At 36.9% G+C, this 15853-nt stretch overlaps 1 protein-coding gene across 5 annotated transcripts in view; it reads right to left on the minus strand.

Annotated features, from left to right (window-relative positions):
• Positions 1–29: 29 nt before the first annotated feature.
• The window catches only part of GNPTAB (N-acetylglucosamine-1-phosphate transferase subunits alpha and beta), a 43796-nt gene continuing 27972 nt past the window's right edge, over positions 30–15853 (minus strand). For 4 of the 5 annotated variants that reach the window (XM_027664605.1, XM_027664622.1, XM_027664639.1 and 1 more), the window contains 9 exons: positions 14263–15371; positions 13038–13237; positions 12545–12764; positions 11533–11646; positions 9651–9736; positions 7841–7939; positions 4602–4769; positions 3201–3291; positions 30–2052 (listed from right to left, as the gene is read on the minus strand). In XM_027664605.1, coding sequence (XP_027520406.1) covers positions 1975–2052; positions 3201–3291; positions 4602–4769; positions 7841–7939; positions 9651–9736; positions 11533–11646; positions 12545–12764; positions 13038–13237; positions 14263–15371 — 2165 coding nt within the window. In that variant the 3' untranslated portion in view covers positions 30–1974. Of the gene's footprint in view, positions 2053–2536; positions 2595–3200; positions 3292–4601; positions 4770–7840; positions 7940–9650; positions 9737–11532; positions 11647–12544; positions 12765–13037; positions 13238–14262; positions 15372–15853 lie in introns of all 5 variants that reach the window. The other variant, XM_027664614.1, reaches the window with a different exon arrangement.

Below are 15853 nucleotides of genomic sequence, written 5' to 3' on the forward strand. Positions count from 1 at the left end.
TTTCCATAAATCACTGCAAACAGACAATATTTTTCTGCCACATGTTTTATGTTTCAGATTCTCATTTCTTGCCCTCAGCCAGTTAAGGTATTCTGCTTTTTACTTATGAAACCCGAATCTAAATTAAAGAAGAACCCTAACGCTATTTCAATTTCCAATGTTCTCATTAACCCCAACCACTTGAGAAATTTTACTCGGTACATCCTTGACCAAGTTTAAGTTTTCCCTGGGGTGGAGTTGAGTCTCCTCACAGCAGTCCTGGGGGTGCTGCAGGACTGCACAGCATCCCAGGTCTTGCTCTGTCCCCCCAGCCAGGAACACAGTGGGAAGGTGGGACATATGGCTGGGACAAAGAAGCTTTGCCTAAACAAAAAAGGAATTGCAGTGACAACTGAGCTATCTGTGCAATCTGCTTATTTATACATAACTTCATTAGGAAAAACTGCCTTGAAAATTTCAACAATATTTTCCAACTATCTTGATTAGAACGTCAAATATAATTTATAAAAAAAAAAATCCCAGTCAAACTCGAATCTACCTAATATTTTCAAGTGTAAGAAGTTATCAAAGCTTTCTTGTATTTCTTGAAATGTCTCATTTGCTGCTAGGCTGAAGTACTGCAGATTTAAACTACTTATTTATATTCTACATTTCAGCATAATACATATTGCTAGCATGAAATATAATTAAAAGTGCTTGCATTTTTATAGTGCTTAAAAGCTTGATTCTACTTTGAGAACAGATTCATGCTTCAAAATAATACTAAATTACTATAGTTAGGGTTTTTTTAAGGGAAAAATAATATAAGGTTTCATACACATTACTGGCTAATTTATCAAAATGGGTTTTTGTTTACTTTAAAACAGAAACAACAGACAAAACTTTCATCACATTTTAGTTAATTTCAAAGCAAACCAAGTATCTTACAATACATATGCACATACATTTTGTACATCATCTGATTACAAAAATTAATGCTTTTTTGAATACCGTTAACACAATTAACTGAAGATACACCACCAAAAGTTTCTGCTTGAAAAGATTCAGTACCTTTTCCTACATAAAACCACGTTACTCTGATGTCTCAGCAAAACACAGGGCCAAACCCCGTTAAATTTAGAAACACCAAAGCTTTGTATATCAGTACAAATATTGTTTTCCGAAGTGAAACACTGCTCCCATACTTTTCTATTTTAAAAGTTTGTTACCCATTCATATAGAGAGGCACTTTTGCTTTTATACTTACAATGCTTGTAAAATATTATTCCTTGATCATTTTCATTGCGTTACAACCCTCTCTTTGTAATCAAGGCAAGAAATAACATAATTCTGTTCATTGGAGTAGAATACACCAGATATAAAATACCTTTCAAATAACCATTACATGTTTTATTACTGTGTAATTTTTTTATTAGCATACATTTCTTCCAAATCCCAGTTAAATACTACAAATAGGGAGATGAATTGTCACTGTGCTTTAAAGAATGTCAACATCTATAAATGTATACTAAATTTAAATGACAAGTTACATCATTCTCAATTTCCCCATAGGTCTAAAAAAAGCAGCAATGACAGAAATTTGCAAAATGCTTTGGAATGCAAGATCAAAGACTTGTTACACTGATCCCAAACAACATTTTTTCCAACATTTTATCTCGTTGGCAATATCCACTGCAATAAATGCAGTTACATTTATTTAGGTAACCCTTTTTATAAAAAAGGATAACATGGCCATGGAACTAAGAGTCATAAAGTAAGATCTGTTGCAAACTGCCTATTTTTTGTTGCTTTGCAATGTCGCAGCTCCAACAGCTTTTATATCATGAAAGTACTGCAGGCATTCTAACTGTAGATGCATGATTTTTTTCTTCATATCAACATAGTTAAATGTCAAACCAGCAAAGACACTTATGAAAGAGATTTAAAATGCTTAATCACATCTTGAGGTAGACTGATCTCCAAAATAAAGCTCTTCTACACTTTGATTCGCTCATGACCAGCTTCTTTTTGGATCCTTCTCCTTGGAAAAATCTTTCGTTTAAGTGCAATTAGCTGAGGAGAGAAAAAATACAATATGTAGTTCTCTGCTGGGCTAAAGGTCCACAGCTGGTCAGGTTTTCACCCTAGAAACTATAAAACCTGTACCATCTATAGTAATTTAGTCAATACTGTACTTTTTTTTTTCCATTGCACAGGAAACATATTTTTTGCTCAAATTCATCTATTAGGTCTGCACAGTTCCACTGGACTTCCTAATAATCAGAATATAAGCAGAAAGTATGCCTATATTCTGGTTATTTTAAAGGAAATTTGTGTATTTAAATTAACACTGGGCTCCATTCAGTTTCTAAAAGATCAACACAAAGTGGGCATCTTAAAACAGTATTTATATTCCTAACTGTAACGCTGAGTTGAGTATCCCCTTCCAAAACCAAGTTACTGATGGAGTTTTCTAATACATACAAAAGGCTGAAAATCAAGGGAAAGAGTCATGCAAAAGTCACAGGTGGGAAAAAAATAATAATCAAAAGCCAACCTTTCAAGAATTACACCCTCTTCATCAGACCACGGAAAGTGTTACTTAAGGCCCCAACCTGCAAAGAATTACCCATATGATTTGTTCCATTGACTCCCTCTGAGTTCAGCAGGACTAATCATGTTCAAGAAAGCCATTTTAAGCTTGCAGAAGTGGCATTTTTTTTTTCCCTTCGAGTCAGATTAAAAACCTTTTGAATTCAACAGGAGTCTTTGCAATTACATAGGGAAGAGATTTTGAAAAAGCCTCTAAATACCTTTTCTCTTCAGGACTACAGTATCTCTATTACTTAAGTTCCCTTCCTGTTAATTTACTTAGCACTTTTACCAACATGTATGTTAATAGACCAAGAATTTCAAAAACAAGCACTGATTTTAAGCTTCCAAATTTAGCACACTGATGATGAACTTGACAGTCACAAGGCACCTGAGAAGGGAACACCACTCTTTCCCCCCATATGACTCTCTTTTCAAGGACTCTCAATATGATGACTTAAAAATTGAAGCCAGCTAATCATTATTCATATAACATCTTTACTTCTTTTATGAAGGAAAAAAATCCTAGCTACTCTTCAAAACCTATATAAAAAAATCCATCTGATGTTATCCTGAAGATTCCACAATCTGTTAAGTGTTATATAAATTTGATAATACATTAACTTTACCTGTTCAGCAAAAAATGAGATGACTGTAAATACAATAAGTGTTACTAGAACACAATGGGTCCAGAATTTGAGCTTGTCTCTATATGCCCTCCTGGACAAGGAAAGAAGGAAAGAGAAAAAACAGCTTCATATATTAAATATTCAAATTTTCAAACTTTAAAGACTTTCCACAAAACATGCAAAGAAGGTTTTTTTTTCCAGGATTTAAAGGGTGACTAAAAAGAGGACAGAGGCTCTCTTCACGAAGAGCCACATGGTGAGGACAAGGGGCAACATGTACAACCTGGGCTGGGACAGGTTTCATCTTGACATGAGGAAATTTTTTTACAGTGAAAACAATCATTCACTGAAGCAGCCTCCCCAGGGACATGGTACAGTCTGCACCAGTGGAAGTTTTCAAGATGTGACTGGTCACAGTGTGAGATCTTAGAATCAGTTAGGTTGGAAAAGACCTCTAAGATCAAGTCCAACCATTATGCGAACACTGCCAAGTCCAGCAGTAACACATGTCCCCAGGTGCCATATCTACACATGAAATGTTTCCCATGAAATGTTGGACCAAATGATCTTTTGAGGTCCCTTCCAACCTGGGCTATCCTATGATTCAAAAAACATTTTGATTTCCACCAGCACTTCAGCATGCTTTAACCCGTCCTGGTAGGTTCATCTTTGACTACAAGCAATTCAAAGTGTCTTTCTGAAGCTACAAAAACTCTTGATGGAGGTTCTCAAAAAGGGAGCCAATAATATGTCTATTCCTCCAGTGCAAATTTCTAAAGCTAACTGCTGAAATGGGTTTGCCCCCTGCTCCCTCTGCCACTACAATCCCCACCTGTTCTTGTCACCTACAATCCTTCTGATTCCTTCTACAGTTCCTCTCATATTAGCTTTCCTTATTAATGGTTATTTTTCATAATGTGCTGATCAGCAATAGATTTACTATATTAGTCTTGTCTCATTTCTGTCACTGTATCTGTCAATCTTTTGCTTGTATTCTGAAGTCAACTACCCCAATTTCTGAAGTTATTTATAAAATGGCAAGAGATAAACACACAAAAGTTTCACATATTACGTACAAGTGAGACACACATATATCTTTCCTGATTATTATCCAGATGGTTTGGGATTTTTTAACATTTAAAGAAACACAGAATTCCCGAATTACTTAAACAAAACAACACTTTCTCTTTGCAGTAGATTAGGGCCAATTGATAAAACATTAATGACTATTTAAGCACCAGAAAAACCCAAATCCTGCAGACCTCAAATTTTAGTCTATCCAAATCTTTTTCACAGTTAACTCCTTCATGACAATACTGGGGGGAAAATGGCTTGTACCAATATCTTCCAAATTATATGCTGTTGCAGTACGATACCTTGAAAACAACTTGTGTAACATACCATTCTTGGAGTTCATGCATGTGAAGGAAACGATTCCGATATTCTCTTGGCAGTTCAAATTGGGAAGGTATGGGAAACATCGATTCATAAAAATCCCTAAGCACTGCTTTCACTGTTTGAGCATCCTTATGATTGTGATCAATATTGTCATTTAGGCAAACAAATTTTCTAGAAAACAAGATGAAATTGTTAGACTATTTCTTTAGTAGTATGGCAAAGGTATTGGCAAACCAATAATACAAACAGAATGCTTTTTTAAAAAAGTAGCCTTTTAAAACCAAATTGATCTATTTTTTATTGTTGCATTATTTTAAATTAATTTGATTTTAATTCTAAGAGGAGTAAGGTTGACAGCAAGTAAAAACCTCTAAGGAATCCAGTGACAGGCCACATTTCTCTTCTAGTTATATAATGCTGCCATCTAATGGGCACCAGAGGATCCCCATCGTAAACAGCATTATGATTTGTATAAGGATTTTTATAGTTTTAAATTATCATGAGTAAAGTACCTTAAATAACAAAGTGAGCTCCACTGTAGGAGGTAAACATACTCAATTGGTAATATTTTACTGTGTATGCTGCATTCTTTAGAAAAAGTCAACATAAAAACTACAGAAGATTGTATAAGAGAGGGCAAAGCTTGGTCCCCAGGCTTTGGATTACTGAGAACATTATATAAATTGGACAAGACATGGCTTGAATCACAGATCCAAAGTTAGCCTTGTATAATCAACCAAAATACAAGCAACAACAATCTGGATAGAATTTATATGGAAATCACTGTGACTGAATAAGCACATTCCCGATAATGCCTCTTGCAGAGAGTTATTTCTCACATATGAAACATGCAACTATTTAAGTTACTGCAAAAAACCTGAAACTAAAGGAGCTGTTAGTGTGCTAGACTGCCGTGTACCCTTGGCCACTCTGACCTGGTGCTCAACCACAAAAATTCCGCTTCCCACATATGGGCAAGGTTATGTGCTTTATTTATATTGTGAGATACAAGACCCCTACATTTTCCCCAGAGGCAGAAATCATATCTGGTGACATATGCCTTGTCATTGCTAACCTTTGTAAATAAGTAGTTCTGGTCAGCTGTATTCTCTATAGTATGGTATGCTCTTTCAAAGAGCAAAGTTCAGACTTCCTACATGAAGCTGGATATAAGCAGAACCCTATAGCATGTGTAGCAGCCCACACAGGGAATTACCAGTGAATGGTAATGTCCTGAATCTGGCATAATTGTTACCCTTGCTCTAGACAGTTACGTGCAGGGGATAAACAGTCATTCGAGTTGTTACATCTGAGAAGAACAAAAAACGCCTCTCCAAAAATGAACAGGCTCTATCTACCCTATCAAGTAATACCATGCAAAGCAGCTGGTTATGGCAATCATGTCTACACTATAAGCTATTTGGGAGTTCACTCTGGACTATCCCTGACCTTGTCCCTTGGACTGGCAGCTCATTAGCCCTGGGAATGCAGTAGCTGCACTCCAGGAGTATATATATCCCTGTTTAGCTTCATCTAAAAGAGATGCAGTTTACAGACTGAGAGGTTGCTACACACAGCAAACCAAACCACCGTACATGGAAGTGATGAGGATATTAGCCTGTTTCTAACAGAAAGACTGTTTTAATTCATTCAAAAGAAACCAAACATGACATTTCTTTGGATATTCCAGAATTAATGCCTAGATGACTAATGCTCACTTTGCCTTAAGGACGCAAATCAAACATTTTAGCAGATCAGTAACTGAATGATAGTTTTAGTTCGTTCCAAGACAGGCACTAAATATCTGTTTTTAGAGACTGGGTGTAATTATTGGTTTATATGCAAGGAAAAGATAGCAAAGAGAAGGAAATGGCATGCCTACATAACTGTGCCAGCTCTCCTTTGCTAACAAGGTATGACTAGAGTACTGCGCTGTATTTTGCAGGAATACAGCCCAAGTAATTGACTCAACCTCACCTCATGGACTTGAACACTGAAGGTGAGAAACTCACGTCATGTGCCCTCTTTGCGCCTGACAAGGCTTGAAATCACAACTACCTTTAAAAAAAAACCTCCTAGCCAGCAGACAAAGAAATAGAGAATAAAGAGAAAGCAGAAGGATGAGCTAGAGCACTGCCTACTTTCCCTTTGAAATGGGTCATTGTGGGAACTGGAATGCAGGAGTTATGTGGCCAGAAGGCGCTCTTGTAAGGCACCTTCAGCTGAAAAATGTCTCAAGACTAGCATTTCCCTTTCTGAATGAATGACCTGGTAAAAGTAGTACAGTATGAGAGGAAAGTGAAAACCGGCTCTTTATCTATAAATACAAATAATGGTGCAGTGTTAAAGGCACCTGAGATTACCCAATAACTTGTGACCAAAACAGGTTTCACTTTCCCTGGCCCAAGGTACCTGGTTCTATGTTTCTCCTTGCTCTGTGTTTTGACACTTGTCAGACCCCTTCTTGAGGCCAAACTCGTTAAACTGGCAGAGAACTCTGGTTTTCTAAAGACAGAAGCAAGATGCAAGATAAAAGTGTGGAACCACGAGAAGGAAGGAGAGGAGAAAAGTGGAGGCACTGGCCCACTTCTAAAACAGTTAGCTACTAAATTATCTCACAATGTCTTCTCAAACCCCAGTTTTATGCAACAGACTCAGGTCTACAGTTAAATGCTTCTGTGAAGCAGTTTCAGACTGGAGTCCCAAACACAGCACCCTTTGCTTTGCAAGGTGTTTGCTGTGCAATTTATTCCAGGACACAGATTTTCTCCATTTATCACAGTCATTTCAGGAGCCTAATTCAACACTACAGACTCTACTCAGATTTGAGTACCTAAATCTTTTACCCTGCAGAGTAAAAAAACAGAGGACTACCTTCCCCCTTTTACCTGTTTCTCATCAAATATTAAAAAATAATATTAATACTTCTTGTCATATTGTAAAAGAGCATGAAAGCACAATGTATATGCAAAATTGATTTTGTAACAAAATAATACACACTCAAGTTTTAGTATAAAATACCTACACAAAGCAGATAAGCCCTAACATAACAGAGAGAGGAGTCATTTAGCTTCAGTCAAACAGAAAAAATTAGAATTACTTTTGGTTCAAATTGGTCTTAGCTTTGTTTAGAAACATATGACAATAAATTATTCTTTTAACACACAAGAAGTTTAAACAGTCAAAGGAGAAAATTAAAACCACCTCACAACTTCATCACAATGAATCACAAAACAGGATACCTGGGATTTTTTCGTATGTCATCCAGCTGACCAACTACATGAGAAACATTTGTGCGAATCATTTTGAAGGCAATTTCCTCTTCTCCCATGATTTCAAACCTTAATGTTAAAATAATATTTATATATTAATAAAACACCCTGAAGTCTGGTTCAATAAATATTAATCTTGAATTTAACATAAATTAGTAACATTTCTAATCTGACTGGCCAATCTTCATTAGAACTTGCCATTTACTTTCTATCAATATGTTTACATTTTTTGGCCAATGTTCTTGCACAGAATCACTTTCCTGTAGATTTATCAGTAACTACCTATAAATCAAAGAGCTGAATTCTAACAGAAAGCTTAAAAACTATGAGCATCTGACCCCAGGTTAACAGTCTTACTAGTGGGACTACACTTACATTTTTCACCTTTCTTATCTTGATATAAGAAAACACCTTGCTGACAACGGAGACAATCTACTCCATTTATAAAGCTCACAAAATTAATACAATCATTTAGCACATATCCTAATGATATCAATATATTACCATAAATCAGTTTAAGTACAGCAAATCCTTGCCCCCACCTAATGTTTTTAAACCTCATTTGTTGGTCAGCTTTTCCGTTTTAGTGGTAACTCTTCTGGGAAGGGAATGAATTACAAAGTTTACAGCACAACTGGATGTTCCATTAATTAATGTATAATAATGCCCCAAAGTTGCCCTAAGCAGCATCTGCAACCTTCTTTCATTCTACAGTTTTGAGTTTGTAGCCACTCCTGGGACAACCATGTGCGTTGCAGATCACCTGGCCCTGCCCAATGCTGCTGGTGAGAACAGGAGCCAAGGCTGTAAGCTCCAGCCAGCAAACAGCCTCACTGGCCTGCAACTGGTCTGCAGGTTTCATAGAGTCACAGAGTTGAAAAGGGCTCATCATGGTCGAGTCCAACTCCTGGCCCTGCACAGACACCCCAAGAGTCACACCATGTGCCTGAGAGCACTGTCTAAATGCTTCCTGAAATCAGACAGGCTTTGTTCTGTGACCACTTTCCTGGCAAGTGTGTTCCAATGCCCAATCACCCTCTGAGTGAAGAACTTTTTCCTGATATTCAATCTAAACCTCCTCTGACTCAGCTTCATGCTATTTCCTTGAGTCCTGTCACTGATCACGAGAAAGAGATTGGTACTTGCCCCTCCACTTCCCATTTCAGAGAAGAAAGATTTGAGAGAACCTGAAAGATTTGATCTCAGTCAAATCTCTGCAGATACAAGTATTCAAACAAACTTATGGTCATGACTGTGGTTTGTTCTGCCCTTTTCCAAGGGGGATGGAACAGTTTTTCTCATTCATCTCCTTCCCTACGTATTGCTTCTCTTCCTCACAGGAAAACATGGTAGTTAGGTCTAAAATGCTTTTTCTGTTCTCTTTTTTATGCTTCAGCAGAAGAAAGGATGAAGTAGATTTACAACTTCTAGGTACAGGACCAGCTCTTTCCTCCTTTTTATGCTGCTTTAACTGTCCTCACTCATTACACACAGTCAGTTTATACAGCCATCTAGACATACTCTGGCTTACTATTGTACAACACAAATTAGGATACAGCACAAGTAACACGGAAATATTTAGTCTACTAAATAACAAACCACATCATTCTGCACAGTGAAATACACATAAATGAATAACTACGTTTCTTTAGTTCCACTGTTAAAATAAATCAAGCTAAGATTTGTTAGCACACACATACAATCTTTGGTTATGCATGCATTTATCCTCTTCTTACAAAACCTAACATAGCTTTTCACAGGACTGCAACAACATACATACCTGTATTTGTTTTTGTCCTTGTATGCCTTACGAATTCTGTCGGTCACAGGTTTGCAATTAGTCACTAGGTTTTTGGTTACTGGAGGCTGCAAGAAAATACTGTTTAGATTATAGGTTACTAAAAAACCAGAGAGTCTTATAAAGACATGCTTTGTAGAAAAACTTGTATTACAGTTAGAAATAACCCTGCATATGCTTTACTCTCCTGGAATCAAAAGCATTAGTTTCTTGATCAACTGTTGCGGGAAAAAACAAAAAAATACTGGTGCATAACATCACAATTTCCTATGCATACAAGTAATATATGAAAACTATGGATATTTTTTGGCAAAAAACATTGCAACTTCTAGATTTCATTCTCAATAAAATATTCAGAAATTCTAACTCTTTTGACAGATCATCATGGCTAGGCTTCGCGAACAAAGATTTGGGAAGGGCTCTATAAGAAGTTATAAAACACAAGATCATCCATTTTGCAAAGTACATCCACACTTTTTTCAAATGTATGGGTCAATGCAGGAATTATCATTGTAAAAGTAATTTAGCTATCAGTATCAGATCTAAAGCTCAGATCTAAATTCCAGCAGGTTTTGATGAGAATTTAACCATTAAAATAGAAATTTACAACTTAAATCATTAAGGAACATCTAGTCCTAAGACCCCAGTTTTTACAGAATCATGGTTTTTTACAGAATCACTGGTTTAGGTTGGAAGGGATCTTGGGAGTTTATATGGTCCAACTTCCTTACTCATGCAGGGCTACTTGGTCACAGTTACTCAGGACTACGCCCAGACAGCTTCTGAATATCTCCAAGGAGGGACACTGTCCATAAACAAGCAACCTGCACCAGTGCTTGGTCACCCTCATATTAAAAAAAAAAAAAAAAAGGTTTTCTGATGTTCAGAGGGAAACTCTTGTGTTTCAGTCTGTGCTCAGTGACTCTGGTTCTGCTACCGGGCACCGCTGAGAAGAGCCTGGCTCTGTCTCCTTTGTGCCCTTTGTTCAGATATCTTTATACATTTAAAAGACCCCCCCTTGAGACTACTCTTCAGGCTCAACAGCCTCAGCCCTGTCTTCTCTCACAAGAGACTCCATCCAGTACGTCCATGTGACCCTTGTACCGAGGAGCCTGGAACTAGACCCACCACTCCAGATATGGCCTTAGCACTGCTGACTGGAAAGGAAAGGTCATCTTCCTTGACCTGCTGGCAACACTTTGTGTAATGCAACCCGGGCTACCATTAGCCTTCTATGCAGCAAGGGCACACTGCTGGCTCATGTTCAGGTTGGTGTCCCCCAGGATCCCCAGGCCCTTTTCTGCCAAGTTGTGTTCCAGCTGGGTAGTGCCCAGCATAATACTCCTGTATGGGCCTTTTCCTTCCCAGAGCAGGATTTTGCACCTCTCCTGGGAGAACTTCATGAGGTTCCTGTCAGCCCATTTTTTGATATTAAAAAGAATTTGAGTCTAAAGTCTTCAAATTCTACAGATGTCCAGCTGGTAGTTTGGTGGGTTTTTTTTACTTTGTTTTGGTTTTATATATATGGGTTATAATTCGGATAAAGACTTATCAGAGAGTTCTAATCAGAGAATTACTGATCTTTATCTTTTTGGTTCATAACAGTAAATTTTCCTAACAAGGATGGACTTTTTAAATCCCAATTATAATAACATTCTAAAGCTCAGTTCTTCTCTGTTTTTAAAGAAAATTAAGGGGGTTTAAGTTAGGAAGTAGCTTGTAAAACTTTTACTTTGTAACACTTCATATACACACAAGTAGTAATTTTTATAAATACTTTCCCTCCAGAAATCAAACAAGCTTTTAAAGCACAATAAATACATACTCAAAGAAAACAAGTATTTTTAAGACCAATGTTTCTTACCAGATTTGGATCATAATATGCTTCCTGAGTTGGAGGAATAACATGGATCTGAGTAATGTTGGCAGGAAGAGCTTTAGAGCAATTTATTAGCATTTGTTCTAGACCCGTCAAATCCTAACAGAAAGAGAAGGAAAAAAGCCATATATAATCCTGTTTTCTCACTGACATAGTTCTAAAAATCCAGGGTACGTAGACGTATTCAATGTTATCTACATAAGAAAAAGACTAAATATTCAGCAGATCCTATTTTAATAAGTGCTAAGTCAAGGGACTCCCTATACACCCAAAGTGTAACATTGGCATATTAAATCCCAAATTAAGCAAACAGACAGAAAAGTAAACTGAAAGGACAGGAAGATTTCCTGATTAAGGTACAGGCCAGGAACACACTAAAGTAGGGCTGTGTTCCAGCTATGTCAATCATTTTGTGCACTGTCACAAAGAGATGATTTCATTGGTTTGTCCCCATTTCCTCTCTGTAAAGCAGAAACAGTACATTTCATTCTTTACCTGCATCTCTGAGAGTGCAAGTCTTAGTAAGACTGTGTCTCTGTTTATCAGATTCCTAGAAAAACAGAGGCATGAGTCTTTGTATATGGCTATACTTTTTACTAGCATGACTTCTTTGCTACCCTTTTTCTCAATTCTTTCTTTAGACCACATGTTCCTCAGGGCATGAACAATCTTTTACTGTGTGCAGGAACTAGACTAAGCACAGAAGGATCCCACTCTTCACAGTGAATATTTTTTCTGACAAACTTACACTGCTTTCTTGAGCTGGGATACCAGTGAGCCATTTTTCTGATGCTGTTATAACTCAATTTAATTGCAGACTCCACAGAACAATGATAAAGTAGAACACGATGTTATGTGCTCCACACAGTATTTAAAAACTGCTAAATGTTACAGATGCTATAAGCAAGGATAAATAAAGATTTGAACCATTCTATTTTAAGAATGTTTTACTTTAAAACTGAAATTACTCTGAAAGTAATTGGTAAGGAAAGAGTACCTGCAAACTTAGTGGTAGTTCATGGATTCTCGTGGCCAATGTGCGAATCTCTCGGTCGGACAAGATGCCTGACTGGTCTGTATCAACCTCATCGAAGATCTGAGAGATGTTCAGTGGCTGAACTGCACTCATAAGATAGTAGAAGTATGAAAAGGCAAACTGCATATCTTCCGAGTGCCGCACTTTGTGAAATGATGTCTTGTCAAACTCCTCAGGAAACCTAGATAAGAATAAAAACTAATTTAGCACTCTAGCTCCTTGACGTGAAACATTCCTTACCTATAAATAATTTCTTATCTACAATTTTGAAAGGTCTTCAGAAGTCTCCTTATTTTAGCACAACTATCACGTGGTAATAAATATCTTATTTCTTTTTTCAAAATATAATTGTAATGAGTGGCCATTAACATGTTGGAAATAGCTACAGCAAAGCAACAACAGAAAGGTAGAATTACTTGCAGTTTTACATTATTCCAAACAAAACCATACTCACATATCCTGCAGTTCTTGCATAACAGTGCGATCAATCATGTGAGGCATATGAGCAGGGACTTTACGAGATGTAAATCCAAACTTGCTGTTTAAAAGCTTATTTACATATCGAAGGGAATCAGCAAATGTATCTTTCAGCTGCCTTCCAAAATGCTTCCCTTCAGTAAAGTACGACATTTGTTTGAGTAATGACTCTTCTTCCTAAAGAGCAGGGCAGGCATAAATCAAGGTTACATTACTGGAAAAGGCAGAAAACATTAAATGCACAGGAAAAATGACATTTCAGCCAGGTGTCAACTCTTTGCAACACGTGAAAATGGGAAGAGAACTTCTGAATATTTTTCTTCACATTCCTTAGTTGCCTCTTGAAAAACAGAAGATAAAAGGGAACCTTTTCCTTAAAGCTTTCATGCTTTGAGGAAAACTACTTTATAAAAGGTGTCCTTAATATTTATGCTCCAACACCTCACACACAATTAAGTCCCCGTTTGTCATCAGATTTATTTGTAATATTGCCCATTTTTTTTTGCTGATTATTCATCCATATTTGATAAACTGAAATCCTATGAATATAAAGATTTCTCATGCAAAATTCAATCTCAGATGAACAGAAAGAGATAATATTTTAAAAGCATAGCCCCTTTGCTATTTGGAAAAGGGCAAAGCAGTTGCTACCAAATGAAGCACAGTCTGTCTTCTCTTCTAGAGGTTTTCAAAACTGCCAAAATGCTTTGGCTAGAAACAGAGGAAATTTCCTACACATTTTCTTGACAGAGTTGAGATATGCAGCTTCTTCACAGGCTTTCAATTTCACTCCTAGAACGTAAGTATTTATTATTATACCTATTTTCTACATTTTTAAAACATAAACTGGATCCAAATTTGCATAAGTGCTATCAAAACAAAATTTATGCTTTCTCTTATAGCGCTAGATATGTCTGAATAATAGCACTGAGCCAACATACAATGAATAAAAAGTGAATTTCACCAAAAGAAAGGCAGTAGAAAGGGAACAGAAATGGTTATTTGGTTTAACCCTAGCTAAGAGAGGCCCAGATCATGAACAAATTAGATTTTATGTGAAAAGTCAAAAGTAGCTTTCAAAAAATATCAGCATTTGCATCAAAGGCAAAACACATTCCAAATATATAGATCATATTAACAGTATTCCACTAAATGCAGAAAGATGCAACTATTCCAATAAGCAATGACATTAAGATACTCACATCAAGAAGGTCCTGGAAATACTTCTTTTTCTCCCATGGCAAAAAGCCTTGGTAACTTCCAGCATAAGACTGTAATTTTCTTCCCACTAGCCCCTCCCTTTTATTTGTATCCACCTGCTCCTGCTCTTTTCCTCCTTCGATTCCCTGTGCGCCTTCTCCAGTATCTAAATTCCCAGTATGTTTTGATTTCTGTGTTTCCCTTAATATGAGTGCATTCAATACTTTTTCTCGAGTTTCATTTTTTTTCCCCACGCTCTGGGAGGGAAGTGTGGCTTTAGGCTTTATTTTATAAACAGATTCATTTGTATTCATTGTCACAAGAGTCCCCTTTGTTCCCATAGGCCTTGAAGGAACTTCTTCGTTTGCTTTCACAGTTTTTATTTTGCCATTATTTACATCTTTATAAGGCTTATTCCAGCTGGTATGGTTCTTCTGATCTTCTGAATGATTATGCACACCCTTCTTTTCCAGGCCTATAATGTTCTTCACTGTAGCTAAGAACTGGAAAGGTCTCAGGAGAGCAGCCTTGGATAGATTAAATCCTTTCTCAGTGATATCACCATTTAGTAGTTTTAAGTCCAGGTTCTGCAGTTCCAGTTGAACATTTTCAGGAAGAAGAGACACATTTACTGATGGTATTATCACCTCTTCACGCAGACTCTCTTTTGTTCCATTTTGACGTCTCCTGACTCTTGGAAAGCGTTTTTCTTCAGGAATATCCTCAAATATCATTTCAGCTTCTGGTACTGAAGTTATACTTTTAAAATCAGAGTTGGATTTTTGTGTGGAAGTTGTGTTCAGTTTTGGTTCCTCTCTAGTATCAACTTCAACAGCTACTTGCATTTTAAACTCTTCATCATTTTTATTTAGGAACGTAAGGTTAAAATAGATCACAGTTGCATTCATGCCACTGTGCATTATCAGGTGGATAGTCTTCCACTTGTTAGCAACTGAAGCATGACGGATAATTGGATTATCACTATATGAACCCTCAATTCCTTTCTTGGCTATTTCACTGAAGCTGAAGTAGGGCAGACATTCACCTTTGGGAATAACATAATAGGTCTGATTAAGCTGAAGTGTCACCTTATACATCTCTTCAAAGTGATCTGGAAAAGAAACAAAAACATAAAACAAAATAAATTTCTGTCAATTTCCAGCGTGTCATTTATCTTTCACTCTTTTTTAAATTGTAATATGCCCAGCTAAATTCACTGTATTAGCAGGGAGATAGCTCTGTGAAAGAACACTTACTCTAGCTTCCAGTTTCTTGCTCGCTTATCTTCAATAATGGATGACTAGAACATACTCAGATATATCTGAGCTATCAGACATTCCTATGCTAATGCTAAAACACAGTATAATTTATCATTCTTTTCAGTCTCTACCTGAAGAGCCTTAGTGGCTTGTAATCACATGCCACTTAAAATTCTGTATCAGTCTTAAGTAGCTTGCCCATATTACATTTTTGCCACATTTTAGGAGACTAATGTTACTGGATTTCACTGCTACACTGCATCTTGATTTGAAACTTCCAAAGTCAGATAGGCTGAATGGAAGTTCTTCCTCCCACAGCACAACAGAACAAATT

The sequence above is a fragment of the Corapipo altera genome, unplaced genomic scaffold (assembly GCF_003945725.1).
Source record: "Corapipo altera isolate COAL_440 unplaced genomic scaffold, ASM394572v1 1, whole genome shotgun sequence".
Lineage (NCBI taxonomy): Eukaryota > Metazoa > Chordata > Aves > Passeriformes > Pipridae > Corapipo > Corapipo altera.